This window comes from Hypoxylon fragiforme, assembly GCF_022984875.1.
Source record: "Hypoxylon fragiforme strain CBS 206.31 chromosome Unknown GGS25scaffold_1, whole genome shotgun sequence".
Lineage (NCBI taxonomy): Eukaryota > Fungi > Ascomycota > Sordariomycetes > Xylariales > Hypoxylaceae > Hypoxylon > Hypoxylon fragiforme.
In genome coordinates, this window is record NW_026054756.1 from 2,916,621 (window position 1) to 2,942,189 (window position 25,569).

The 25,569-nt window shown below is 46.9% G+C and overlaps 10 protein-coding genes across 10 annotated transcripts; 6 read left to right on the forward strand and 4 right to left on the reverse strand.

Annotated features, from left to right (window-relative positions):
* Positions 1 to 13: 13 nt before the first annotated feature.
* On the forward strand, positions 14 to 1,277 carry GGS25DRAFT_44140 (Pre-rRNA-processing protein ESF2). The gene has a single exon (XM_049258732.1). It carries the CDS (start codon positions 147 to 149, stop codon positions 1,128 to 1,130), a length of 984 nt encoding a protein of 327 aa, XP_049121658.1. The 5' UTR covers positions 14 to 146; the 3' UTR covers positions 1,131 to 1,277.
* GGS25DRAFT_44306 (uncharacterized protein) lies at positions 1,233 to 2,556 on the forward strand. The gene has a single exon (XM_049258757.1). It carries the CDS (start codon positions 1,424 to 1,426, stop codon positions 2,270 to 2,272), a length of 849 nt encoding a protein of 282 aa, XP_049121659.1. The 5' UTR covers positions 1,233 to 1,423; the 3' UTR covers positions 2,273 to 2,556.
* On the reverse strand, positions 2,291 to 4,591 carry GGS25DRAFT_471266 (NMD3-domain-containing protein). Its single transcript, XM_049259326.1, has one exon. The coding sequence runs from the start codon at positions 4,404 to 4,406 to the stop codon at positions 2,847 to 2,849; it is 1,560 nt and encodes a 519-aa protein (XP_049121660.1). The 5' UTR covers positions 4,407 to 4,591; the 3' UTR covers positions 2,291 to 2,846.
* Positions 4,592 to 4,756: 165 nt separating this feature from the next.
* GGS25DRAFT_471272 (uncharacterized protein) lies at positions 4,757 to 7,273 on the reverse strand. Its single transcript, XM_049259327.1, has 2 exons — positions 7,252 to 7,273; positions 4,757 to 7,197 (listed from the first exon to the last, which is right to left on the reverse strand). The coding sequence occupies exon 2, from the start codon at positions 6,920 to 6,922 to the stop codon at positions 4,868 to 4,870; it is 2,055 nt and encodes a 684-aa protein (XP_049121661.1). The 5' UTR covers positions 6,923 to 7,197; positions 7,252 to 7,273; the 3' UTR covers positions 4,757 to 4,867.
* A 2,500-nt stretch (positions 7,274 to 9,773) lies between these two features.
* GGS25DRAFT_517173 (carbohydrate esterase family 3 protein) lies at positions 9,774 to 10,645 on the reverse strand (the record flags this gene model as incomplete). Its single annotated transcript, XM_049263338.1, has 3 exons — positions 9,774 to 10,028; positions 10,114 to 10,478; positions 10,573 to 10,645. The coding sequence occupies 3 exons, from the start codon at positions 10,643 to 10,645 to the stop codon at positions 9,774 to 9,776; spliced, it is 693 nt and encodes a 230-aa protein (XP_049121662.1).
* Positions 10,646 to 11,457: 812 nt separating this feature from the next.
* GGS25DRAFT_471278 (lysophospholipase NTE1) lies at positions 11,458 to 16,576 on the reverse strand. Its single transcript, XM_049259328.1, has 3 exons — positions 16,013 to 16,576; positions 13,062 to 15,958; positions 11,458 to 12,884 (listed from the first exon to the last, which is right to left on the reverse strand). The coding sequence occupies exons 1-3, from the start codon at positions 16,303 to 16,305 to the stop codon at positions 11,521 to 11,523; spliced, it is 4,554 nt and encodes a 1,517-aa protein (XP_049121663.1). The 5' UTR covers positions 16,306 to 16,576; the 3' UTR covers positions 11,458 to 11,520.
* Positions 16,577 to 16,796: 220 nt separating this feature from the next.
* Positions 16,797 to 18,705, forward strand: GGS25DRAFT_471281 (translation initiation factor 2, alpha subunit). Its single transcript, XM_049259329.1, has 5 exons — positions 16,797 to 16,919; positions 17,119 to 17,447; positions 17,501 to 17,663; positions 17,723 to 17,930; positions 17,984 to 18,705. The coding sequence occupies exons 2-5, from the start codon at positions 17,370 to 17,372 to the stop codon at positions 18,465 to 18,467; spliced, it is 933 nt and encodes a 310-aa protein (XP_049121664.1). The 5' UTR covers positions 16,797 to 16,919; positions 17,119 to 17,369; the 3' UTR covers positions 18,468 to 18,705.
* Positions 18,706 to 18,745: 40 nt separating this feature from the next.
* GGS25DRAFT_471284 (LexA/Signal peptidase) lies at positions 18,746 to 19,612 on the forward strand. Its single transcript, XM_049259330.1, has 2 exons — positions 18,746 to 19,164; positions 19,257 to 19,612. The coding sequence occupies exons 1-2, from the start codon at positions 18,899 to 18,901 to the stop codon at positions 19,534 to 19,536; spliced, it is 546 nt and encodes a 181-aa protein (XP_049121665.1). The 5' UTR covers positions 18,746 to 18,898; the 3' UTR covers positions 19,537 to 19,612.
* Positions 19,613 to 19,922: 310 nt separating this feature from the next.
* GGS25DRAFT_471285 (mitochondrial carrier) lies at positions 19,923 to 21,684 on the forward strand. The gene is made up of 3 exons (XM_049259331.1): positions 19,923 to 20,314; positions 20,377 to 20,674; positions 20,736 to 21,684. Exons 1-3 carry the CDS (start codon positions 20,267 to 20,269, stop codon positions 21,473 to 21,475), a joined length of 1,086 nt encoding a protein of 361 aa, XP_049121666.1. The 5' UTR covers positions 19,923 to 20,266; the 3' UTR covers positions 21,476 to 21,684.
* A 159-nt stretch (positions 21,685 to 21,843) lies between these two features.
* GGS25DRAFT_471287 (uncharacterized protein) lies at positions 21,844 to 25,067 on the forward strand. Its single transcript, XM_049259332.1, has one exon. The coding sequence runs from the start codon at positions 22,070 to 22,072 to the stop codon at positions 25,019 to 25,021; it is 2,952 nt and encodes a 983-aa protein (XP_049121667.1). The 5' UTR covers positions 21,844 to 22,069; the 3' UTR covers positions 25,022 to 25,067.
* The last annotated feature ends 502 nt before the right edge of the window (positions 25,068 to 25,569 follow it).

Sequence of the window (25,569 nt, forward strand, 5' to 3'; positions counted from 1 at the left end):
GTGTCTCCATTTTTATTTTCTTTTGCCATTGAAATAAATAAATCAATAAGCTAACCTGCTTAATTCTTTCAAAGCAATCGCAATCAATACCATAAGAATTCACAGGAACTCTATCGCATAGCAATCGACCTGCTAGTCAGAACAAGATGGCTCCCGAAATTAAAAACAATTTCCTCGAAGTAGATGAGAGTGAAGACGACGGTAGTCAAGGCTACAACTCCGAGGACGAGCAACTGCAGAAAGGTGGCCGAATCGCAAAGCGTCGCAAACTCAGCGACGAAGACGACGAGCAAAGCGCCGATGACGAGGTCGGTGGTGATAATATTATAGAAAAAGAGAACATACAAGAAGAAGAAAAAGTGGAGGAAGGTGACGACCAGGACGACGAAAATGTGGACGGGAGAAAGCCAAAGTCCAGGAAGGACCTACTACCAGAATTACCAGATGTTTCGCGTCCATTGACAAAGAAGAATCTGGTTGCCACCGATGCGCAAGTCAAAAAGTCAGGCTTGGTCTATCTGTCACGCATACCGCCCTTCATGAAGCCAGCTAAGCTCCGGTCACTACTCGAACCCTACGGCAAGATCAACAGGATATTCCTCACCCCCGAAGACCCCCAGGAGCGTTCTCGAAGAGTCCGGCACGGAGGCAATAAGAAGCACATGTACACCGACGGATGGGTCGAGTTCGTCAACAAGAGTGACGCTAAGAAGGCTGTAGACTTACTGAATGCTCACACTATTGGAGGAAAGAAAAATTCATACTATCGCGACGACATTTGGAATCTTCTCTATCTCAATGGCTTCAAGTGGCACAACCTCACCGAACAGATCAACTCGGAAATGGCAGAGAGGACCAGCAGAATGAGAGCAGAGATTAGCAAGTCCACCAAGGAGAATAAGGAGTTTGTCAGGAACGTCGAAAGAGCTAAGATGCTCGAGGGAATGCAAACTAAAGCAGCAACAAAGAGAAGCAGGGACGAAGCGACGGTTAGCAGCACTACTCCTGTTACAGTGAAAAGTCGAGATGATTCTAGGGGCATGCGCAAGTTCAAGCAAGCTACGGTGGGGAAGAAGGTGGTAGAAAAGGCTCCCGAGGAAGCTAAACGAGTCCTGAGCAAACTATTTTAATACTGTCGACAATGATACCCATGCCTTATACATATATCTTCGTGTCTGCAGTGATACAATGAGTTACAACGTTCTCGAATCCGTCATCGTTTAATATTATTATAAGAGTCCGTTTACATCTCACATTGCCGACTCTTTAGGGGTACATAACTCACTATCTAAAACCGTCGAATGCCCCTACAATTCAAGAATCTAATCCATCCTACCTACCTACCTACCTTTAGTATAAACAAAAGCAACCTATAACTTTATCACAAGAGGTCTCCTGAATTATAGCAGCCAAGTTCCTCGCCATGAGTTACGCGTATCAGCAGAATAATGTCGTGCCTGATTCATACTACGAGACAGCCGAAGATGCGGAAAGCCTCTTTCTCGGCATGGACCTAGACATGGCAATCTACCTGCTCCGCGCAGAGGATTGGAGCCGCGATGACTTCCGTGCCCTTACAAACGCCCTTGCCAAGTATGACAACGGCAACTACCAGGAGCCAAGAAACCACGACAGCTGGACCCCAAGCGTCTGGGCCAACCACCTCCTGCTGGCCGGCAAAGTGATCGACGCGTGCAGGTTCCTGAGGGACGACGAGTACTGCCGCGGCGAGCTGCCCACCACGCTCTACGTCTACGCCATCATCCGCCTCGCGACGGCCCACATGTGTGGTATCCGCCTGCGTCACTACGTCAGAACCGAGTACGAGGTTCCTGAGCCAGTGGTAGAATCCCCCCCGAACCGAATCCAGTACAATAATAACACCAACAGAAACAATAACAACCACAACAACGCTACTCCTCCTCGTCCTACCTTTCCCAACAGCCACCTCCCCGCCCCTCCCCGCAGAAGCTCTAACTCCACCTCAGCCTCCCGCGCCCCGCAGCAGCGCCCTTCTCACCCCGGCCCCAGCAGGAGCTCCCGAGTCTTTGGCAACGGAGCCACAAGTTCACCTGCAAACCCCTTTGGCCCCCCTCCCCCATCCAACGCCATTTCTATCACCGCCACCACCGGCGCAGTAGCAAACCCATTCGCAAACCCCTTTGGTCCTCCTTTATTTTCCAACACTACCAACACTGCTACTAACCCCGCCACCGGCGCTTATGCTGCTGTGTACTGCCACAACTTCTCCGGAGGAATATGGCTACAGTAATAGCATAGCATAGCATAGCATAGCATAGCATAGCATAGCATAGCAGTGGCGGTAGCTAACATAACAGGCATTTTAGGCGTCCCAGGCGCCAGTGGGAACCAGTGTTTTTTTTTTTTTTTTTTTTTTTTTGTGGCTAGAAAGAATCGGATGATGGAAGAACTACCTGTGTAGCTAACCCGGGGGGTGGGAGTGGAAAGGGGTAAAATATATCCATACTCTAATGTTAAGGGGGAGAGGAGGAGATAGGATGGAGATTTCAGTTTAGATGTCTATGAACAACAACACAGATAAACCGGAGGTCAAATTAAGTGTCGCCTCTTGTAGAATATTAATACCTGGTATAATTACAGTTGTGCGCGACGTGAAAACTACTAATATGTAATGGCGTTAAGCACCGAGGTAGGTAGATATGTACTAAAAAATTAGCACATCATGAACCACCACATTCTCACATGCATCACCGTATATATAAAAGTGATGATGGGAAGCATGGCAAGCGCCCTTATTCATCTCATCTATAATTTTGTTCATTCTTTTGATAATGCTACGACCGACCTGAGAGAACCCTCAGCCACTACTGCTCCTCCAATGCAAGGTCGTCAAAGTCATCCAGCAGCTCCTGCAAATCAACATTCGGCACATCATCACCCTCGCCGTCCCCGTCCTCCGTCGTAGCCACGGACATCTCATCGGGCATCTTGGCCCGGGGCGGCTGCTTGTATAGCTGGACACCCTGGCGGAACTCGTCGTCTTCTTCGATGTCACGAAGGAACTGCTCGAACTCGCGGTCCATGCGCTCTTGATCTGTCTTCTTAGGTAGCATCTCGCCCTCGTCCTTGGCCATGCGCTTGACCTTCCATTGGCGCTTACGGTTGCGGCGCCTGTTCGGGTAGTGTTTCTTCACGACCACAACGTCGGGGATACGTGACATATACGTGTTCGAATTTTCTAACGCTTCTAGCTCGGGGTTGTTGTAGTTGGTACCTGTGAGCATATATCCCATAACAGAGTCGCCTGCATGTAATAAACCGCCCAGGTGCGTTCGCGCAAAGTACGTCTTGTCGTTGGATCCTAGATCCGAGGCTCGCGCTAGTTGCACTTCGCCTAGGAGCCATTTTCCCTTCATGGGGCCTATGGGCTCACAGTCCATGACAATGAATTCAACTAAATCTTGAGTATCTCCCAGTGCGTTGAAAGGCGATCTCCAGTACACGGGTCCGCTGATTTCTGCTGTCTGGAGTGTGTTCGGATCTAAGATGTTGATGGTTGTGCCAACTCGGTAGCATATACCCAATGGGAAAATGTTTCCGACTTGCTTGGCTAGTGGGATAGGGAGGGCGACCAGGTCATCTTTGCAGATGGGTATTAACTCGACCGAGAATGTGAATTTGTATGACTTTTTGGCAGTATGGTTGTCTTGCGAAATGAGCTCCTGGGCCTTCTTTAGTCGTATAGGCACGCACGAGTTCAAGAAGTCGACAAATTTCTCGGCTTGATTCCTCGCGGAAAAGAAGAAATCTATACCATCTTTGACTTCCTTGATGTTGATGGTGTCGCGATGGGCGCCGTGTTTTAGGATGAGCTGCTCGAGATATAAGAATGTTCTCTTGTGTAGCACCTTTTGTCGGACTTGCACGCTGGCTCTCCACACGTTTGCCGTGTAGGATTTGGCACACTCGGAGCATTGCTGATAAGCAACAACGTATACCACCTCCAAGGCTTGCTGCATCACTCGGTCGTCTGCGACAGCGGCCTGGACCACTAGCTTCACTCGTATTCGCCTCGAATGAGGTTCTGTCCATATGAAACTGGCGTCGATAATCCTCGTCCGGTTGAGACTTAACTTCTTCAGACATAGAGCCAAAAGCTCGCGAGACTCTGGCTGGGCTATTACCCAACTAGAGGGTGGTTGAAGCCATCTATCACAATCTCGGCAAAAATGGAGAACGGCTTCGCGTTGAATGCCTTGGGAGATATCTTTGGTAAGCTTGAAGCAGTCATAGCACTTTGCGTCGATAGCAGTTGTGCCGTCAATGGGAGCACCGCAGTCGCAACAGAAAATAGTTGGCGCAGCACCGAAATCCGTTTGCGATGGCGCTATGGATATAGGCGCATCATCTATATCCATCGACATATCGGATGATATTTGACGATGTGTCTGTCTATTCAGTAGATGTGTGAGTATATGAGCTGCGAAGACACAATAAATATTGTTGAATCCAATGTTTGGTAAATGAATAGGGCGAGTTGTAATAAATAGGTGTGATGGATTGATGGTATATGGTTTATGGTTAATGATTTGATGGTGGGGGTTTTAGTTCTTACAGAAGAAAAAGAAAAGAAAAAGTTTATTGCCCCTCGATTGATAAGCGTCCCTTCCGTCACGTTAATCTTAGCGGCCTGAGCTAATATGTATTATATGCATGCATGCATGTAACCAATATAGGGACCGTATTCAAGTACAACTTGAAGTAATTCAATTAATTCTTGATTCTTGATTCTTATTTCTTGATTCTTATTTCTTGATTCTTAATTCTTTTTAGTTCTTATGTCTACCTATGCATAGTAATATCACATATACATTTCCTTTCACTCTCATATACCCTCAATAAGCGAGTCGACATCAACATCCTTCCCCCTCTTCCTTAGTATATGATCAACACTTGGCGTGATATTCTCAAAACCAGCTCCTCCGGTGCTGTTACGAAAGCAGGCCCTCATGTCGGACGCTGCCTGGTTCAGCTCCGTTAGATCCATGACAGGCCTATTCGGATCTTTATGATGCGAGTGTCTGTCTCCAAATCCATAGTATAACAGTGGCAGCAAAGAGGACTTCCAGACCGGCTGCCTATGGTCGCCAAGGTTCTGTATTATGATGGCAATGATCACCGCCGCCGTAGCGGCCACTAGGAGTGTTGGCATCAGGAGCCACTGCCACTGGAATACGGTGCACACCGTCATCTCATTGACGATACCATGGGCCGCCTCCTTGATTGAAGGGCTATAGTTGCTCGTACCTGTCGTGCGGAGCTTGTTGGTCACTGCCGTGGAGAATTGGTCGAACGCCGTGCTCACCGAGTCGAAGCTCGCCTGCTTGTTATTGTACAAGCTAGATAACCACCACTTCTCGCGACAGAACAACGCCTCACCTTGTCTTGCGTTGTATGTGCACGTACCGGAAAGCAGGCTTGTGCTCATAAATGTCGCCAAAGCCTCCACATACGGAAACATGACTTTGTATAGACACTCGTTCGGTGCCGTGTAGTTTGTTCCGTCGACGTTGATGCCCGCGAATTGTCGCTCTGGGTCCCGAGGAAAATTCGAGATGTTGGATAGATCGTACCATTCATTTCCAACCAGGCACGGGGTTTGGAGTGCTGTGTAGTTGGTAGCCGATATGAAAGAGCTGGGAGGTGCGTTGGCCTCTACCCAGTTGGGTGTCGCTGGCCGCGTCGATATCAAATTCTCCGACAGCACACCTTTCTTCATTTCAGCGTTGTAATTCTTCACACAGGCGTAGAGTGAACACGAGGTTGCAAGGAGGCCTGCGGACCCATAGGCGCCGTCCGAAGTTAGACAATCGCCATCCGGGCACGTCGCGCTTGTTATAGACAAGACGGTTATGTTAGCTAAAGCCCAGTTGGAGACTGACTTTAACTCGGAACTGAAAGAGGTTTCGGCCCACGATATGTTGTCGGCGCCCACGTTTAGATACACGAGATCCGGAGCTGGGCTCACCCACATTCCATTTGGCAAGGTGTAGTTGTGCTTTTCATCTGGCCCTGATATGAATGAAGTCGTGTCGATGCAGGCACTGCACATTCCTATAGAGGAATGTGTGATACCCTGATAACTAGGAAACGTGCAATTCCCCGTCGCGCAGACCGGGGAAATAGCCGTATCGTTGCCGGTTGGATTCACAATCCCGTTCACCATCGTACCTTTCATATCGACCTGCAATTCGAAGGAGCCGGCACCGATTCGATAGTATGTGTTGTTCCCAGGGATAAAATGAGCCAGGGGTATCGATGCATTCATATCGTCGTGTATCTGAAGGCATCCAACTGTCTTGATAGCCTGCTGCGTGAAGGGGCCTATTCCGAGCGATAAGATGGTGATGAGAGCGCCCAACACACCGAAAATGCTACCGGGTGCGACGAAGAGCAAGCTCAGTGAACCTGAGACGGATCGACTTGCAGCATCGAAATACTCTAGGTGACTAAGGGGCCGCGGCCGGGAGAACCATGTCCATTTCGTTTGGCTTATAATCTCTGCAACACCTACGAGCATAGCTGCCCGCATGATGGTCGAAATCAAGGCGATGAGCGTATTGAGGTTGATACTGAAGGCCCATTCGGGCACTTTCTGACCATTAAAGTGAGATAATATCGAATAAGTAGCCACGATCAGCCCGGTGGCCACGAAGATGGACCCGATTTCCCAAGGCCAGAATCGAAAAACATGGTGCCGCCGGGCGTCAGCGACTACTTCTGGCGATAATTGTTGCTCGGTAGACTCGACGTTATGTTTGGGATCGAACGGATACTGGCTCAAGTTTATCCCTTCGTAAGAGGTAACTTCCGATATGGAGGTATACTGGGTAACATTCGATCCATATCTGCTCCGCGATGATTCGTCGTGAGCCATCATATTGAATATTGACGTGATGTTAGATACCGCCTATACGAAGTATAGCACAGTTACTGTAGCCAGCTTTGAAGGTCACTCTCAGATTCCTAACCTCCGTAGCCGACAAACACGATGCATTCCAATAATGGCAACATACAAACTGGATAGTTAAAGCAGACGGAACAAAATAGGAATCGAGGCATTGTGGATGTTAAAGTAAGATGTCGCAATAACACACGGATGATCACTAGATGGTTCATTCAGTGCTGCCTGATAGAAGTCGACTTCATAGTACGGTATGCCAAGCAAAACAATCGCTGGGTAACCTCATGCTCATATCGTAATTGGAGGCTGCTTAGACTCCTGCACTACTAGGCACATAGCACTAGCGTGAGTAGTTCAGCTTCTGGGGGTTCGCAATCGTATATCTGGGTACTCAATGTAGATTGTTCGCTGCCTAAGTGCCATCAGCCCTATGATTTTCAGGGGGGTTGCTCGGAACCAGGTACTGTGTAAGACTTATCCATGCACGAAGTCATCGTCAGTCCATGGTTGGATGTATACTAGGTATGTACAGAACCACTGTCAGACAGCTTCTTGCTAATAAGCTTAGTAGCTAGCTCTATTTCCACCTCTGTAGGTAGGCGATGAAGTTCTGAGGCCCTTGCCAGCAAAACACATAGAGAAGGGGTTTACGTTCTAACACATATTCGAAACCTGCGGACTGCGACTGCGCCATAATCCACACTTATGTAAATACGGAGGTGGCTCGCATAATGTTTTTCCATATAGTTAATACACCCCTATCAAAACCCGTGCCAAAATCTTGTCGACTACCTATCTACAGATCTGCCACCTATCCCGCTTTTTCTACGCCGTTTGTGGCTCCTCCTATAATTTAACTGATTGGGGGCTGGAACAAATGAGAGTCAAATATTAATAGATACATACCTACTATGTACCTACCCGTAGCACGATGAAAAACCACTAAGCTCAAAGAAACACTAAAAAAAATCGCAAAAAGACCAAAAAAACATACAACACCAGGGATTCGCTGGTCGTCACCGACCCAACTACTGATCTGGCGGTATTCGGCTTATCTATGGGAGAGCGGACGGGATCCCGAGTTTTCCGAATCCTATGGTCGTATGTAAAAGATTGACAGACAATTGTGCTTTATATACCTACCTACTCGCGGTAGGTAGGGTGCCCTGGGAAGCCTGGGTACCTAATGTGCAGCATTGAGGAATGCGAATGAATGAGCGCTTGGAAATGACCTATCAGGAAGGAGTTTTATTCTCTAATAGGTTCAGCTTTTCTTAGCGTTTATCCAGACTCAACTAGTTATTTTCCGGGCCTCGATTACACTACATACATACATACATACATACATAGGTAGGCTTATTGTTGGTTAACAAGGGGCTTTGTTCAACACTTCATTAACAAGTCATAGTAAAGCAGTGATCTTTTTACAGGATAATTAAGGATAAAACTAACGGGTTTCTTTTTTTTCTTTTTTTTTTCGTTCTCTTTGTGATTAACTACCATTTTCTGAAATCAATTTCCCCTTTTTAACTACCTAGTATTCTTACCGGCCTAAAACCACGGAACAAACGAAATGGCTTCGACTCAAGCGTATAAATCCATACACACAGACAGACTTACCTAAATACCTGGCATATCAAGGTATAAAGGTAGTTACGAAAATCAATCTAGTAGGTCTCTTCCTGATCTTGATCTTGATCTTGATCCTGGCGTTGGCGTTGACGTTCACATTGGTCTTGGTCTTGGTCTTGGTCTTCTTGCTCGTCCTGGTCTTCTTGATCTTGATTTTCTTCTTCTTGTAGTCCTTCTTGTTGTTGTCCTTGTTCCTGTTCCTGCTCCTCTTCCTGCCACTTCACCTCCTCCTTCCCCTTCTTCCCCCCCCTGAGGCACTCACGGCACCTGAGAAAGAAAGTGGAGGGCCAGCCCTCGGTCACGTTGCCGCAGCCCCCGAAGCCGATGGAGTCCGCTGCCGAGCAGACGTACCGCCGAGCCGGGACCTTGTCGCCGATCTGGTGCCCGCCGATGGAGCACCAGAAGATGTCGTACGATTTCTTGCACATCTGTGTGGCTGGCTGTTGCTGATTATCCTCTCGAGTACGACAATAATTCTTTTTTATATATTCCTTTCGGCATATGATCAACGTTTTTGTTGTTACCGAACGAGTTTGTTAGTACGGATGGTGCCTTTTAGAATGGGGGTTTTAAGCGTAAAGTTAAGTTTTTCTCCTTCTGGAAAAGGGGGCTTTTTTTTTTTCTTCCATCACGTCTTTGTGTCTGTCTCACGTTTTTAATATAGCAAGCGGTGCAAGGAGAACAGTAGCAACGCAGGTGAACAAAGGCATCTGTTCTTATTCAAAACCAGACATCTCCCTTCATCAACGCAATATAGTATACAGCGGACAGCAGGGTTATTAGGGAACGTAGTTCGTTGTCTATCAACAGCTATTATAGCCCTCCTATGTACTACCTATACCATAACATCATAACTATCTATAACCCGGGAGGGCAAAAATCGTTGGGATCATTGTCAAGCGTCTTCGTATCCCAGTCCAGTCCATCAGTCGTAATCCTGTCCCCAGTCTATCGAAGTAGTAGAGAAAAAGCCCTCCCTTATGATTTCTTCGCCCTTTCCTTCCATCCCCCCTCTTTTCGTTTCATTATATACATCTATCCATCCATATCCATCAAATGTCCTAGATTACATTCGTATAAACGTGCGTAATTCTCATCGTATGCATTCCCTGCGTTAAGATACCTTGTCTATCTATCTACCTACCTACCTATCCAACCTATCTGCCTTAACTACCTAGGTAGCTAACCTAGGTACCTAGTTAAGTGCAGATGAGTTCGTGCTCGAGTTGATAATCCACGTCAAGAGCGTTGCCAGCGTATTGGCAATGCGCTCGTCGCCCTCGTCGTTGGGATGTATGCCGTCCTTGAGGTACGCGGTCGAGAAGGGGTAGATGTCGTTGACGTAAATGCGGGACTCGGTCTTGTTCTGCTCCGCGGCCCAGCCCGGGATCAGCCCGTTCAGCTCGTTCACCGGGTCCGGGTTGGTCGGCAGTGGGACTACGGTGTCAACCTAGGAAGATATTGTCTTAGCCATTGTGCGCGCGAGAATATATATATCTGAGTGTTTAGCTCAGCTTTGCGAGAGAGATTCTTACGATGATGGTCGTGTTCTCGTTGTAGTACCGCATCGTCTCCACCATGCTCGTATACGCCTCGACGATAGCATCCACGCGCTTGTCCTGCGCGATGTCATTGGTGCCGAGCATGAACATGACGACGTCGGGGCTCGCCGCGCTGATCCACCTGTCGATGTGGTCGTTGGCGATGTCGACGGCGAGGTAGCCCGCGTGGCCCTCGTGGCGCTGGTGCCGGCGGAAATCCTTGTCCTCCCCGTCGCACTGCTGCGAGCTCCTCTCCGACCCGACGAACTCGATCCGGTCCGTCAGATCATTGGCCTTCAGCAGTTCCCACAGCTTCGATCGCCAGCAGGTGATCTCCGTGACACTATCTCCCAGCGGCACTTTGGACACACACATGTTAGGAACGGTGTCCCACTAAAAAGATTATAGGCATTATAGAAAAATGCTGGAATGGTAAACTGGAACCTCACTAACTAATTCTTAACTTGGACTGCGCAAATGCCATGCTGAAAAGGCAAGCGGATGCTAGGAATCCGTTGGCCTTCATGTTCACACGACGTCCGACAACTGTATCTCTCGTTTCGCGAAGAAGGGAAATACCGGAACACTGGAGATATGAGGAGCATGGAAAAAGAAAAAAGATACAGAAATTCTGGCTACATCGTGTATTACAGGACCTTTGTAATAGGCCTCTAACCTAGGAACATACATACATTTTATGATCTTCCTTGCAACTAACTACGTCAACATGGTTGTGGTGGTGGCTGGTCATCCTTTCCCACTGGGTCTGGCGATCTTCCGTCACCGCATAGAGGCTCTACGGGGCTTCCGAGTATTTAAATTTGGTAATGATAACCTCCCATCTTGAACCCCTTTGGGCACTTGTGCGGGGTACCTTTCTATTTACATGAAAGCTTTCCAGGGATTGTAGTGCTTCGGTGACGTTGATATATATATATATATAGCCTGAAAGAGCCGACGGTAATCGGGACATTTTATTGTAGCAACCGAGTTTTGTTCATATAACTAGTATTTTTCCCGAGCATTCTTGGTGGTTTATAAAGATGTCTTTCTACTACTCACTCTCCCCTGCTTTCTTGTAGTTACTGTATCCATCTTATACGCTATCGGGTCCACACAAAAAAGTGCGGCTGTGCCTCACCGTTCTTACTTTGTAGCGCATTGATATTACGTGCCAGCCGTGCGTAGTAGGGATATGAGGGATATGTTAACATTGTTAAGCCTCATTGCGGCCTAGTCTAACCTACATCAGATAGCGTTGGCAGCGTCGGCAGCGTTGGCAGCGTTGGTGGTGTTGAGAAATGGATCTAGGTTAGCATCCTAGGAGGCTGGTATATTGGGTATTGATATCTCCATATTATGAATAATTTATTATGAGCTCTTTATTATAAGGTATAGTTATTATATACTGGCGCGTCTGGGCGCCATCGTCCTCCGTAATGCCTTCTTTGCCTCCGTTTCTTCCACTAACGGGACCACACCTTCTTCCTTTAGACGATTGAGAAATTCCTTTCCATATTTGAATCCCAATGCGTAGATTTCATCGAACTTGCCAAAATCTAGAGTTCCATAATCATCGATGGGTGGACGCATATAAATACATCCTGGTATCGCCTTTGCTCGTTCTAGAGCGTCCACGCTAGATACGTATGCCAACCGAGCTTGAATCTCCGCCAATGTTGGAGGATTTGGAATATTTGAAAAGGGATTCCACCGGTTGAAAAAGGCCCAAAAGCCCGAGAGCGAATCTCCGTAGCTTTGCGGTGTATCATCATCCAGCGCTCCCACGTCAATCGCAAAAATGACCGAGGCTCCAAGGGATTTCATATGCGACACAGTAAGGTTATCGACGTATCCACCATCCAACAACATGCTACCCTCGTCGCACAACGGCGGAAGCAGACCTGCCAAGGACATCGACGCTCGCACGTACCGCCATGCATATCCACTCGTGTGGATTTCGGGCCTGCTCTTACTAATGTTTGTAGTGTTGCAGTAGTATTCCAACCAAAAGTCTTCAATCTGGTGCTTGCCAAATGTTTTGAAAATGCCACGGTTGAACTCGTGCCCGGTCGTGTACGACGCAGACGGATATGTCAAATCTAGTGCAAAGCGCCACATGCTGGCCATTCTTCCGGCAAACTTCTTAGCCAGACCGAACATAGGAACTACATCAGCATGGCGTGCATACAGTGCTCCTATAAAAGAGCCGATCGATGTGCCGCCAACTATATCAATGGGAATACCTGCTTCTTCCATGGCCTTGATGATGCCAACTTGTGCGATTCCTCGGGCGCCGCCCCCACCAAGCACAAGACCAATCGATTTGCCGCATAGTCTTCTCGCTAGTCTTTGAAAATCACCCTTGTAGGGCGCCTCAGGTGAATAATAAGGCCTCTGGCGGATCTTCTGAACAGTATACCTTTGTATCTCAGCTTGTAGGATCTGCACACGCTCCTTCAAAGTAGGCCCAGCTTTCCTCGGCGGCGGATGCGCAGTTACGTCGTTCGCTTCAAATACCATCTGAAGATGATGATGGCCGCCATTGATCCAAACGCGATTTCTTAGCCAGGCCCTTGTTAGGCCAGGAGGAGAATATCGATCTGTATGGAGGAGAACCAGTGTCTTGCGGGCTGTCGACTTCATACCAAGCATGAATCGTTCGTATTCACCAATCTCAGGAGACCCTTCGGCAAGTCCTACGAGGAGAATACAGTCTGCTTGTGTGATGCAAGTTTGGGTCCAGGGTGAAGTCACACTCGTATCTAACAATACATAGCGTTAGCAATGTGTTAAAATCGAATCTTTCGTAATAATAGAATAGAATGTGCATTGCATCAGGAAAAAATTAGAGTTTAAATGCCTTCATAGACGGCGCTCTGGATTTAGTTTGTTCATCATAGCAATGAGAGGGAACAGCACCAAAAAAGGAATTTACTTACCAGCGACGTAAATAACCAGTCCATACTTCTCCTCTAGGTCGGCAAGATAATGAGACAACTTCAGTGTCCCCATTTTATTGAATGCATGCCTACCGAGATGACTGAGAATGGCGGCTTGGTTCAGTGACGTGGCTCCGTTTGGCGTGCCAACTTGTGCTAGAGCATTCATCAAACGATTACCAAACTCAACAACCGGAATGCCAGATCGAACTGGAAGGATAGCAACTGTTCTGATGTTGAGTGTCGACGAGATCTTGTTAATAGATGTACCTGCTGTAGCATCTTTACCGGTGGGGTTAGACGGATCGTCCACCAAGAGTCGCATACGAGAAGCGATGATCTTTGAGATCTTAATGGTGATATTAGGGTGCTCCTGAGCGAGGCTGTTGAACAGGGTGCGAGGAAACTTGACAAGTTCCGTGACACGAATAGCATGTAGCGTTCCAGAACGAGCAGACTCGGTCATAACCTCTAGCTCGCCAACACTATCACCCTGGCCGAACTCGGCGCGAACATTCATCCCACCATCTTTACGATCTTCTACAAGTCGCAACCTGCCATTCAGCACAACATAAATAGCCTCGCTCTCTTCATCTTTGTTATAAAGAACCTGTCCTGCATTAACTTGGACCCATTCGAGAGCAAAGTCGATGTGAAGTATGAGCCTCGGAAGCAAATGGGTCAATCTCTTTGCCATGGTTAGAAGGACGATTGGATATCTCTCTACAATCTTCTCGACAGTCGCTCGCGGGATGAAACCAACATATGCATCCGTCTTTGCAACTACGTCGATAAAGGACCTGTATGATGAGACTGTACCGATATAGCCTGCAAGGCCGCCTGGTTTGACTAGTCCTACGCGACGACGCTCTGTCTTGACGCTTTTATTGGCTTCGGTATTCTTGGATGGGGCAAAAGATGACGGGCGCCGGGTGGCTTCTTGCGTTTCCGCTCTGTGCATTGCAGTCACGGACGTTCTGCTTGACGAGCTGAGGATGTTGCTTCCAGAGCCATCTGAAGGGACGCAGATATCGAGGAACCCATCGATGACATAGTACAGTCCAGGGCTTCGCTCTCCTTGTTCAACTAAGACGGATCCTTGGCGGAAGAAAACAATTTCCACTTCATGTTTCATCTCCGAGGCCAGATACTGTACATTGGGTGTACCAGTCATCGAAATGCCACCAGAGGTCATGGATTCGGCATCCCAATCAGTTGCCCCATCGAATGGATCCATGAATCCAAAAGCGTTGTTACTAAATACGGCCTTGTGTCTTCTTTGATCATAAGAAACTAGCCTTGGAGATCCTTCTGTCGAACCCGGCCCTCTGGATGATGATCCACTGCTGCTCATGCCCAAGGCCTTGAAAACGCATTCAAACACAGAAACTCTGAATAAGTTGTCCTCGTCCACGGCTTCGCGAGGATCAATTGATAATCGAGCTCGTTTCTGTCTTGAAAATGGATCCATGTTACGCTGAGCTAACGGACTGGTAGCTCGAAACATATCGGAGGAATGGAAGTGTTGCGTTATGGGGATCTCAAGTGTACCAGGTGATCCTGCTCCTCCGCCATGTGTTATTTGGACATTGGCCAATAGATCTCCAGGACTAGGAGTATGGATCGAAAGGCGCTCTTGCGGGGGCACAATGGTAGATGCTACTACAGATTGAGGTCGAGCACGACTCATGGCTTGTAGAGCTGCTTCCTTACGCAGGCTCGTGGAAGACCGACGGCGGCGACGACCTGACGTTAATGGGTTGTGCAGAGCAATTCCCTTGCCACTTTCCTCCTCACCAGCCCTCTCCCTCTCCTGCTTGAACTTCTCCTTGAGACGTTCTAAGGCATCGCCTCGGAGGATGTTCGGTAGTTGGCAAGTGGTGTAATGGATCATGTTCTTTTCCGTGTGTAGAACCTCATTGGTCAACCCAAGATAATTGTACGCTGTGGCAAGGGTAACGCGTTGAAATCTAGACAATATGACATGGACGATATGAGCAGTCGCCTTGGGATAAACTCGGATCAGTCGGCGGAATGCACTAGCAGGTATGATTGCAATGGTTGTATCAACCGTTGCTCTTGCAATGATATCAGGATGGACAGATGTGGCCGTTCTCTTCGGGGCAGGGCGACGGGCGCTTTGGGGTACAGCAGGCTCATCCAGAGAAATGGGAGGAATCTTGGGCAATGTGGTCTGACTAGGAAATGCTGGAGTTGGCATTCCAGAGCCATCGGCCATGGTTGGTGAAACCTCATTTGTGAAAGTTGAACCATCATCTTGGCTCATGAAGCTAGTGGTAGACATGTGTTGATGACTAGAGTGTTCACTGGCACCACCAGATTCTGCAAGATCTTCAGAAGGTAACTTGAGCTTCACGTCTTCTGTAAACAAGGACATGATGGAGAAAAGAGACGACATGGGATTGCCATTGCGAACCTCGGTCAACAACTGATATCGTTGTTGACCCGGAAGAGATTGCTCATCATCGTCAGAGAAGGAGGATGGTATGGAGTGTTCGTATGGTGCAGGCTGAGATGTTTGGTTCGGATTAGAGGACTTGACAAAGATCTCGACAAGCCCATCCACAACCAGACAAAATCCCTTCTCATCCTCCAGGTTTAGCGTCTCACCAGCGATTAACTTTCTAGTCTGCATGCTCCTAGTCAACTCATGGAAAACGGGGCGCTCGAGATAGCCGAATATTTTTATGGCACTGAGGAACTCGTCCAGATAATTGGTGAGACCAGGTTTGGCGCCTTCCTCGTGGGTTTCCGGGAAAAGATCTAGTTCGGGCTCTTTGCGTTGTGGCTCCGGGGGGAGGCGAGAGTACATGTTCAAATACCGATATCTTACCACCCAGGTGACTGCAGAGAACATGAGGAGTACGATTAATGCTCTACTTTCAATGTCAGTTTGTTGGATACTTACGAGGGTATAGGGGCATCCTTACAGGGTAGTGGCGTTCATTGTTACTGTCAGGCTTGTAGAGAACAGCGTGAAGAGAAGGGTGGGCACAGATATCGTTGTGAGCTTGAGACTCCAGTATAGTATTGTCGATAGTACGTGAAGTATGAAAAGAACGAATCTGGCGATGAGTCCAAGCCATGACGAAGAGCCTTGACTATGTGCGACATCGCCTGCGCGTGTTACAGCTGAAGCAACAGTGGCCGTTGAGGTATTCGCGATGGTCGATATGGCTTGAGCGAGAGCCGTCTCGGCGCTGATCGGGCTAGACGACCCCATGGTTTTTTTTTTTCCAAAACAAAGCAAAGCAAAACTATTATTAAGTTCTTTCAGCAGCTGTCATGATTGATATTATGTTCATCTTCCTTCACGGTGGAAAAGCCAGACTCTGACTTTTCTACCAACTGGCTGAACCTGGAAAAGTGATTCCAGTGAATTCGTCGAGCCAGAGACATTTGAAGTTGTGTTAAGGAATAGAAACATTGTAAAAATTCATGTAGGAGACAAAGCTCCGAGACATGTGCAATTGGGTGGGACTTTTCTTTTGTCGAATTTCAAAAAGCCTGGTTACACTAGACCGCCAATACCCACGGCATTGAAATTCTTCCATGCTCCGAGAATAGCCACAATACTTAGTAACTACAGTAACTAGAGCGATCACATGCCGTCACGTGCTTACTTTTCAAACTAATTACGTTGATATTATCTGAGTTCCTATTGAGTATGTAGGTTAAATTTTTTAAAATTCCATCGTATGTATATCGTTCATAAGTAAAGTTATATTAGAGAAGTCCAGTAAAATCAACAAACAGAGCTAATAAATGTTTAAAATAATTATATGAAGAATTTGATGCGGACACCAGAGCCTCAGCTGTAAGCAAACCTTAAAAGGAGTGGGTTAACTTTTCCTAAAATCTTATTCATCCCCTAGCACCTGCCGTCACAGTTCAAAGCATCAGGACCACCTGAGTAGGTACTTGGATGTATGTAGATAACCCCGCCAAAAATATTTGGGTGCCACACCCCACGCTCAGGTCATTAAAGATTTCCATCATTGAACAAATTTGTGACTCTTTTTTAACTTGCACCCAGCACAGCACAACTAGAACATAATAATCGACGAGCATAGTTCGCCACGAAAAATATCGCGCGCGAAATATTGACATCACTTCGAGAATCATTAGGCTTCCAGATTATTTCAATTTAATAGAAAAATTACTGGGTATCTCTCAGTAGAAGATTATAAATCCGCCGAAGCGCGCGATCCTGGGCCAGCAAGCCGCTTCATATCCCAATCCATTCCCCAATTGATATAACAGTTTCAACGAATACCTTGGCCCAAGATGTCGTTAACAAACTGTCGCTTTTACGAGGAGAAGTATCCTGAGATCGATAGCTTCGTCATGGTCAATGTGAAGCAGGTACGTTTAGCTCTTGTCGCATCATTTTGTTTGACTTCTCTAATGTCGTTTAGATCGCCGATATGGGTGCTTATGTCAAGCTCCTTGAATACGACAACATCGATGGCATGATTCTCCTATCTGAGCTCTCAAGACGTCGAATTCGAAGTATTCAGAAGCTTATTCGAGTCGGTCGCAACGAGGTAGTCGTGGTGCTCCGAGTTGACAAGGAGAAGGGTACGTGTTGGGATGCAAAATCAATTTGGCGCATAGGCATGCCCGCTGACGGATATTAGGATATATCGATCTTTCGAAGCGTCGAGTGTCTCCAGAAGACATTGTTAAGTGCGAAGAGCGATATAACAAAAGCAAGATGGTGCATTCCATTATGCGCCATGTGGCCGAGAAGACCCAGACTCCGATTGAGACCCTCTACGAAACCATAGCCTGGCCCCTGAACAAGAAGTTTGGACACTCTATTGATGCATTCAAACTCTCCATAACGTGAGTCTTGATTATACCATGCCACAATCCATTCATTGTTCATCTATTTTTAGAAACCCTGATGTATGGAGCGATATCACCTTCCCCAGTGATCCGGTAGCGGAGGAACTGAAGTCGTACATCGGCAAGCGTTTGACGCCTCAACCTACAAAGGTTCGTGCTGATATTGAGGTCACCTGCTTTGAGTACGACGGAATCGATGCAGTAAAGGCAGCCTTAAGAACGGCCGAGGCTCGAAACACTTCCGAGAACCAAGTCAAAGTGAGACTGGTCTCCCCACCGCTCTACGTCTTAACCAGCACATGCCTGGACAAGAACGTCGGTATCCAGAGACTAGAGGAGGCTATTGTCGATATTCGCAACAGCATCACAAGCACGGGTGGTCAGCTTATCGTGAAGATGGAGCCCAAGGCTGTGACAGACTCAGACGATGCCGAGCTTCAAGCACTGATGGAGAAGCGAGAACGAGAGAATGCGGAGGTTAGTGGCGACGAGAGTGTTAGTGAGAGTGATGATAACATTCCTGAGACTGTTTAAGATGTCACTCAGCTCAGACTTCGGTTCGGTCAGTTTGGTCATGAGAAAAATGAGAGGGTATGAGGCTCGGCAAAAGGTACTAAGGGGTCTTGATATTCGGGGACAATAAAAGTACCTAGCATGCGAATAGAGCTCCATTTTGAGATCAATAAATCGTTGACGCTGAAGCCTCAGTGCTTCGCGCGACTTTGCTTACATAACTTATCTGGGCAATATGAATTTATCCATCTATCCATTACAGAACATGCCCTAGGTACCTCGTCTCATGCATGTGTCTACCTACCTACATACTAGACAGTGCCTATAAGCAGTAGTATCATCCTCTATGTATGTCGATATCAACCTTGATCTTGAACTCACGAATCTTTAACCTATTTCGTTCAGCACAATAAAATATCGACATCTCAGGCTTGCCGTTGACTTATAACTCCATGGCATTTAGGCCGATATGGTCACAATTGAAACAAGGAAGGCGACGCTTTGGTAGATTCGGCTTCCAGCTTTTCGCAATCGCAACATGGATCCCCGTGGTGTCCATGTTCAATCACTATGTTGGCGAGCTGTCTTGGATTAATGGCCCATCGATGTATCCATTCCTAAATGCGGAAAAGGACCAGACGACACGGCAGGACATAGTGGTCAACTACAAGTTCAATGCACAATACGGGCTAAAGCGGGGAATGATTGTAACATTCTGGTATGTATCAGAAAAAGATGGTTGAAGAGATTTTACTCGTAAGAATAAGAATCCCGGTTGCGTGCTAACTTTAGGGGTTTGAACATTTATAGGAATCCTTATGATCCGGAGATCGTGACTGTCAAGAGAATTGTTGGACTAGAAGGTGATATTATTAAGACGAGAAATCCGTATCCCTCCCCTACTGTACGGGTACCGGTAGGACATGTCTGGGTTGAAGGCGATGGAGGTGAACGCTTGAGTAGGGACAGCAACGACTATGGACCGATCTCGACTAATCTCATCATTGGCAAGGTCACTCATGTATTATGGCCACTACATAGATTTGGCAGAGTGCGCTGGTGGGACTTTGCAGGAAACCAAAAGAATTAACTAAGCATCAAAATCATTATTCTACCTTTTTCAACTCAACCTCATCAATGATAGCAGACCAAGTATTATATGTATATACTCAGTACAGAAGCAGTGCTGAAGTGCTTGCATGCATATTCAAATTCATTGATGCTGCCTAGTAGGTAGTTAGTAGTAAGTACAGTACTAGTACTACTAGGTAGACCGTAGGACTACTAGGTAGGTAACTACTAGGTACTAGGTAGTTATGTATTACTAGGTAGTTATGTGTACAGTGTACCTAATATCTCGCTACAAACCTATCTCCAAGTTAGAGATAAGATAAGGCACGTAGCCCTGAGGCTCCGAGACGGCGCAAGCCTAGTGTATGAAATTGCGCTTAAACTGATAGTCATCAGGTACCAGGTATTAGATATGGCCGATACGACTAGTTAGTGCATATAACCCGAAATCAAAAAATTTCGGATTTACTTAATAGAAAAACGACATCTTCGTTTGGTGATCGCTCTTGAGCGCGATCGCTAATTTTCTGTTTTGCCTTTAGTTTTCTTTTTCTTTTTTTTTTCTAAAAAGTGAAATTGGCTGCTTGGGTGGGTTTTTTCTAACAAGCGAAGAGAGTATCACCACCCTTTACTGGGGTTGGCCGAATAGACCGTTTCCTTCCTCACTTATCGGCAATAACAATGGACCATCGGAGCACAACCCCTTCAGCATCAATTATCACTTCTAGGCGCAATCGCATGGTCACAGCATGACTCACGACAATGGGGAGTTGGAGGGGCGCCCACCCTATATCCACGTAGGTGTTCTAATCCTGCGAATATATAATAAGACTGGATGGGCTAATATTCGCAACCTCAGTCCATGATCGCTGGAGGGTTTGGTGGGACGACTGGTGATATGTTAATGCATTCGCTCGATACCGTTAAAACTCGACAACAAGGCGATCCCCATATACCACCCAAGTACACATCATTGGGATCATCCTATTATACAATATTACGACAGGAAGGCATTCGGCGTGGGTTATATGGCGGCTGGCTTCCGGCGATGATGGGATCTTTCCCCGGCACGGTCCTCTTCTTCGGAACTTATGAATGGAGCAAGCGACACATGCTAGATTATGGCATTCAATCCCATGTCTCCTATTTACTAGCCGGTATATACCAAGACTTTACTGTTGCTGCTTTGTCAGGGCCTATGCTAAATCATGTTTCTAGGTTTTCTGGGCGACTTTGCCGCATCCATCGTCTACGTACCTTCGGAAGTGCTAAAAACTCGTCTTCAGCTCCAAGGGCGGTACAACAATCCCCATTTCAAATCTGGATATAACTATCGTGGCACATTTGACGCTGTAAGAACCATTGTCAGAACGGAGGGGTTCGCCGAACTATTCTCTGGATTTAAGGCAACATTGTATCGAGATCTCCCCTTTTCCGCTCTTCAGTTCATGTTCTATGAGCAATTCCAAAGCTGGGCCCGCGAATATAAGAACAGCCGAGATATCGGGACTCGATTAGAACTCCTGACCGGAGCTGCAGGTGGGGGGCTGGCTGGCGTTCTGACCTGTCCTCTCGATGTAGTCAAAACTAGGCTACAAACTCAGATTGACCCCATTCCGATCATGGGCAAGCCAAAAGACCGCTCGGCTACACAAAGTATCAAAGATACACCACGCAAACCAGGGCAACCTCCCCCCGTGCGGCAAAAACGTCCTATATCAACATCATCACCTTCAACACATACACCACGCCCAGGGGCTATCCCATTAGACGAAGATTCTATACTCAAGGGTCTAAGACTCATTTATAAGACAGAGGGGATTGGTGGCTGGTTTAGGGGAGTTGGGCCACGTTATGTCTGGACTAGTGTACAAAGCGGCTGCATGTTGTTCTTGTATCAGACAATACTGCGGCAACTAGAGGTATGGTTTCCAGTAGAAAGATCTGATATATCTTAGACTCCCGAGTCTTAAGACCCCCTTTTAAGGCTACACAGGATTGCCATGCATTGTATCATCAACAGAAAATATTCGCACGGAGTTCAAGGAAGCATGGAAAAAAGAGGGAAGGATAGATAGATACATGATACATAGATAGAAATCTCAAATGACGTATATAGTAAGACCAATAACAACGAATTCATGATAATCATGATGATGGATGTGATTATGTCCAGGATATGGATATGGATATGCTAGGTTAGTGCATATGCAAGTATTATAATAATAGAATTTGCGAAAAGGAGTGGGGCTATTTTCCTTAATTGCATACATTAGGTGCCTATGCATTCTTTTAGTGGCAATACTCGATTCATGAACCCAACCCACTTCAATCATCGATGGTACGATTTAACTAATATGCAACACTCCGATACGATTTTGATTCATACCTATACCTACATAAGGTACCTACCGCGCATAATCGACGACGTCTACCAGCCGCATTCGAGCTGTCTTCTGCAGGGCATTTGCTGTAGAAATCAAACAAAATAAACGAACCATGGAATAAGACCCTATGCAGCATTTCGATATGGCATCGTTTAACTCACGAACATGTCACCACCATTACCCGTTCCGTCGAAGGCTTTGGTTCATGCTCTCCGAGGAATCGCTTTCGGTACTACTTGTGCCATCGGCGTCATTCTTGAAGACCGGAGAAGACGAATTAGCACCCTGAGAACCGCGATTACAAATAAAGAAAAGCTCAAGGCATGCAAGCGACGATATCATGCCACGACTGATTCCGCTGTTGTACCATCCGACGATGCTCTCTTGCTAGGCGCAGGTGAATGGCAGTGGTTGCAGACGGACAAGGCAACCAAACCATACGCGGACAAGGCTATGGATGAGGCACCACCGCATCGTGAAAATGTTAAGAGCACCTCCTCTAGTACAAGACCTACAACCGCTGCTCAACCCCAAGTCGCATCGCCTCCTCCGACCCACCATGATACAAATTTATTAGAAAAGCTCCGGCCACCGGCACATTTCCAACAAGCGATAGCCCAGCATCCACAAATCCATACTGCTCATCGTTATCAACGAGCCAGCACTGCGGCCTCTGCAGCCTCCAAGGTCCCTCCCGTAGTACTCAGTGAAGCGACTAAAAAGGTCATTTCCATCTTAACCAGCAAGGATGAAGAACGGTTAGACAAAGCTCTGAATAGATTCTTTGAAGTATGCCGTACGTCGTACGACTTTAAAAAATTCGATGATGGATGGGTTTCGCTTTCAGCTCGACTGTCGAGGGAATGTGTGGCTCGGAACAGGTGGGAAGATGCTGTAAAGGTCCTTACCACAACCATCAAAGCTGGTCCGATGCATGAATCTCTATATTTCGCACACGAGCCCCTAGTGATTATAGAAAACATCATACACTCTATAAGGTTACAAGTTCGTGGTCCAGAAGCTATTGCGATTGCGACGCAATTATTTCTGCCAAGGTTGAAAGAGAAGCCCACGGTCTGCCCCGCTGGGTTTGAGCTCCTTGGAAAACAGCTAATTAGTCGAAGTATCGATGCCATTCTATTTCCCCAAGCCCATCACGTATACTGGAGGGTGTTTGGCGTCACACAGAAGCCGGCCATGGTTACGGGATGGATTATAGAGGACCTTTATCAGGCTGGTGACTACAAGAATGTCATCAAATATTATTTGCTCAACTTCTCAAAAGCGAAGGTCAAAAATAAATGTTTCAAAAGGACGGTCGGGTATGTTGTCGACGCGGTAGAAGGTATGGAAGGTATGAAAGCTGATCTTATACTCCTCACTTTCTACGACCAAGACCCAAAATACTTGCGGTCTCAGTGGATCATGCGGCTTTTGCGCGCCTATTGGAATAGTACCGAGGACTTTTCAAAGGTGAAAGCGCTGTTTGACAAAGTCTTCGACTTGGGACTGATTTCCAAAGTTGCACATCCCCAAGGTGTGTTTCGCACCATGGTTGAAATTTCCGTCAGGGCTGGAGAGGACGACATGACCAAATCATACTATGAGGCCACAATCAAGGCATTTCCGAACATGAAGACAGACACTGGCATACACGGATTTCTCGCCTTATCGTTAGCTAAGGCTGGAGATTGGGGTGGCGTGTTTGATGTCTTCGCTATAATGCAAACCTTCAGGAATTATGAGGGATGGGAGTACGAAGGTGCCTTTGTCATGGTCCTTAAAGTGTTTGCAGACGGTCATCCGGTTTCCGAGGTCCGAGACTTCGTGTCGAAGTATATGAGTGATCTAGGGGTGCGTATGCATCGTTACATGATCTCAATTCTGGCAAATAAGTACGGTGATTGCCATGACATGCCAGGTTTTATGTCTTGGTTAGCTCATTGCGACAAAAGCGGGTTCGCCTTAGAGCCGGGTCTCCTCAATTCAGTCCTTTACAACTGCTGGACTCAATGGCGGCTTTCCTACCCCGAACTACAAGTATTTTATAACAAAATAGGACAGCTTGACCCCAACCTCATTGATGACGTTACGCGAAGGATCATGAGCCAAGCAGCGTTAGCTTCAGGCCCAGCCTACAGGGATTCAAAGTACCACCGAGCGATAGGTTCGCGAGTCGTTGAAGTAAATAAGTTGGCGTATCTAGGAAGGACAACAAGCAGGCGAGATGTATACGAAGCGATGAACCAGGAGATAAACATGGGCAAGCCAGCAACAGCAATCTTCATCTACAAGCGAGCTCTCAAATTCGGAATGTCGTCCTGCCAGCATTGCCTCCGGCTAGCTGTAACGGCCGCCTTGATGAACCCCAACAACGGGGCCGCTTCGGCCATGGCGCTCATTCACAAGGCCCACCTAAAGGGTGACGACGTGGGATCGGCAGCATCGAAGTTCATTATGTTCCAACTCGACCAGGTCCGGGCCAAAGCGGATGAAATTCTGATCCACATGCGAAATCTGGTCCATCAATTTGAAGCTTTAAAAATTATTGTCGATGGATCAGTGATGACCCGCATGGCGATGATCTGCACCAAGCTGAACCAGCACGAGAGAGCAATTTTACTGTGTAAGCTTGCCATGGACAGGAATGGCTCTACGCATATGTGTTATTCGAGATTAAGTATTAGGGCATTATTGATGGCCTATGCCCATCTGCTCGACGTGGAAGGGATAAAGCAACTGTTGGATGATCTCTTTAACAAGAGCAATTACACCGAAGATAAGTCAGTGTTATGGTATTTAAGGTCGATGAAGCGAATTGTTTCGAATTTCAAACCATGTGCCGAGGTCGCCGCTATATTAGAAACATTAGGGTTGGCCATCTGGGAGGTCGTGGCGCGGCGGCAGAAGGCACGAAAGGAAGGAAAGATGATCACCACGGAGACTCTCCGAATCATGCAAGCCGCAGTTACCGACATGCAGGGCAAAGGGACGGCACCAGCAACGTCGCAGGATAAGCCACCTACGCCTAAAGACGAGGAAGATGAGAACGAGGATTGGGATTTTGAGGAGGATTGGCTGGATAAAGATGAATACCCAGGGTTCACGGCAGACTAGGTGTAAAGACAACAACTCTTTTGTATATATATATATATATATATACATATATGCCTCCGTCCCTATATTACCTACATACCTAGTGCATACCTACCTACATGTATATAGTACTAACCTAACATCCTTAGGGCACATACAACCTGATGAAGTGTATACAATAGAAACACGAATGCCCTATTTTTCTAGAAGACTACCAAAGTCCCTACCTACCTAGGTATCATAGGCATCTAGAAAAGGTGGCTACATAGTAGTGTTGTATGTTGACATTCAATAATTGTCGACCAATTACAGGAGGGCTGATAATGGCACGTTTTGGTTGGTCAATCGAATGTGGGGGGATGGGATGAAAAGAAGGTTTATCGATTCTAGGTAAAGTGCCACTAATAAGTCCAGTAATTTGGTATGGGGCTTGGCAAGCATGTGGTTGTCATACATATGTTTAAACCCTTGACCAGGCTGAATAAGGGGCAAGATAATGAAAGTCATTGCACATGGAACGATCCGTCGAACCATCATGACCTGAGAGACACAGTTTTTTAAAAGAAAAT

Bases quoted from the DNA above. Each gene is read 5' to 3' on its own strand.
- GGS25DRAFT_471285 (XM_049259331.1), top strand. From the start codon at position 20,267: ATGACTCACGACAATGGGGAGTTGGAGGGGCGCCCACCCTATATCCAC. The intron at 20,315-20,376 runs GTAGGTGTTCTA...TCGCAACCTCAG, and splicing joins GGCGCCCACCCTATATCCAC to TCCATGATCGCTGGAGGGTT. The intron at 20,675-20,735 runs GTATATACCAAG...TCATGTTTCTAG, and splicing joins TGTCTCCTATTTACTAGCCG to GTTTTCTGGGCGACTTTGCC.
- GGS25DRAFT_44140 (XM_049258732.1), top strand. From the start codon at position 147: ATGGCTCCCGAAATTAAAAACAATTTCCTCGAAGTAGATGAGAGTGAA.
- GGS25DRAFT_44306 (XM_049258757.1), top strand. From the start codon at position 1,424: ATGAGTTACGCGTATCAGCAGAATAATGTCGTGCCTGATTCATACTAC.
- GGS25DRAFT_471278 (XM_049259328.1), bottom strand. From the start codon at position 16,305: ATGGGGTCGTCTAGCCCGATCAGCGCCGAGACGGCTCTCGCTCAAGCC. The intron at 15,959-16,012 runs GTAAGGATGCCC...CATTGAAAGTAG, and splicing joins ACAATGAACGCCACTACCCT to AGCATTAATCGTACTCCTCA. The intron at 12,885-13,061 runs GTAAGTAAATTC...ATGTATTGTTAG, and splicing joins ACTGGTTATTTACGTCGCTG to ATACGAGTGTGACTTCACCC.
- GGS25DRAFT_471284 (XM_049259330.1), top strand. From the start codon at position 18,899: ATGGCATTTAGGCCGATATGGTCACAATTGAAACAAGGAAGGCGACGC. The intron at 19,165-19,256 runs GTATGTATCAGA...GAACATTTATAG, and splicing joins GGAATGATTGTAACATTCTG to GAATCCTTATGATCCGGAGA.
- GGS25DRAFT_471266 (XM_049259326.1), bottom strand. From the start codon at position 4,406: ATGTCGATGGATATAGATGATGCGCCTATATCCATAGCGCCATCGCAA.
- GGS25DRAFT_471272 (XM_049259327.1), bottom strand. From the start codon at position 6,922: ATGATGGCTCACGACGAATCATCGCGGAGCAGATATGGATCGAATGTT.
- GGS25DRAFT_471287 (XM_049259332.1), top strand. From the start codon at position 22,070: ATGTCACCACCATTACCCGTTCCGTCGAAGGCTTTGGTTCATGCTCTC.
- GGS25DRAFT_471281 (XM_049259329.1), top strand. From the start codon at position 17,370: ATGTCGTTAACAAACTGTCGCTTTTACGAGGAGAAGTATCCTGAGATC. The intron at 17,664-17,722 runs GTACGTGTTGGG...GACGGATATTAG, and splicing joins CCGAGTTGACAAGGAGAAGG to GATATATCGATCTTTCGAAG. The intron at 17,931-17,983 runs GTGAGTCTTGAT...ATCTATTTTTAG, and splicing joins GCATTCAAACTCTCCATAAC to AAACCCTGATGTATGGAGCG.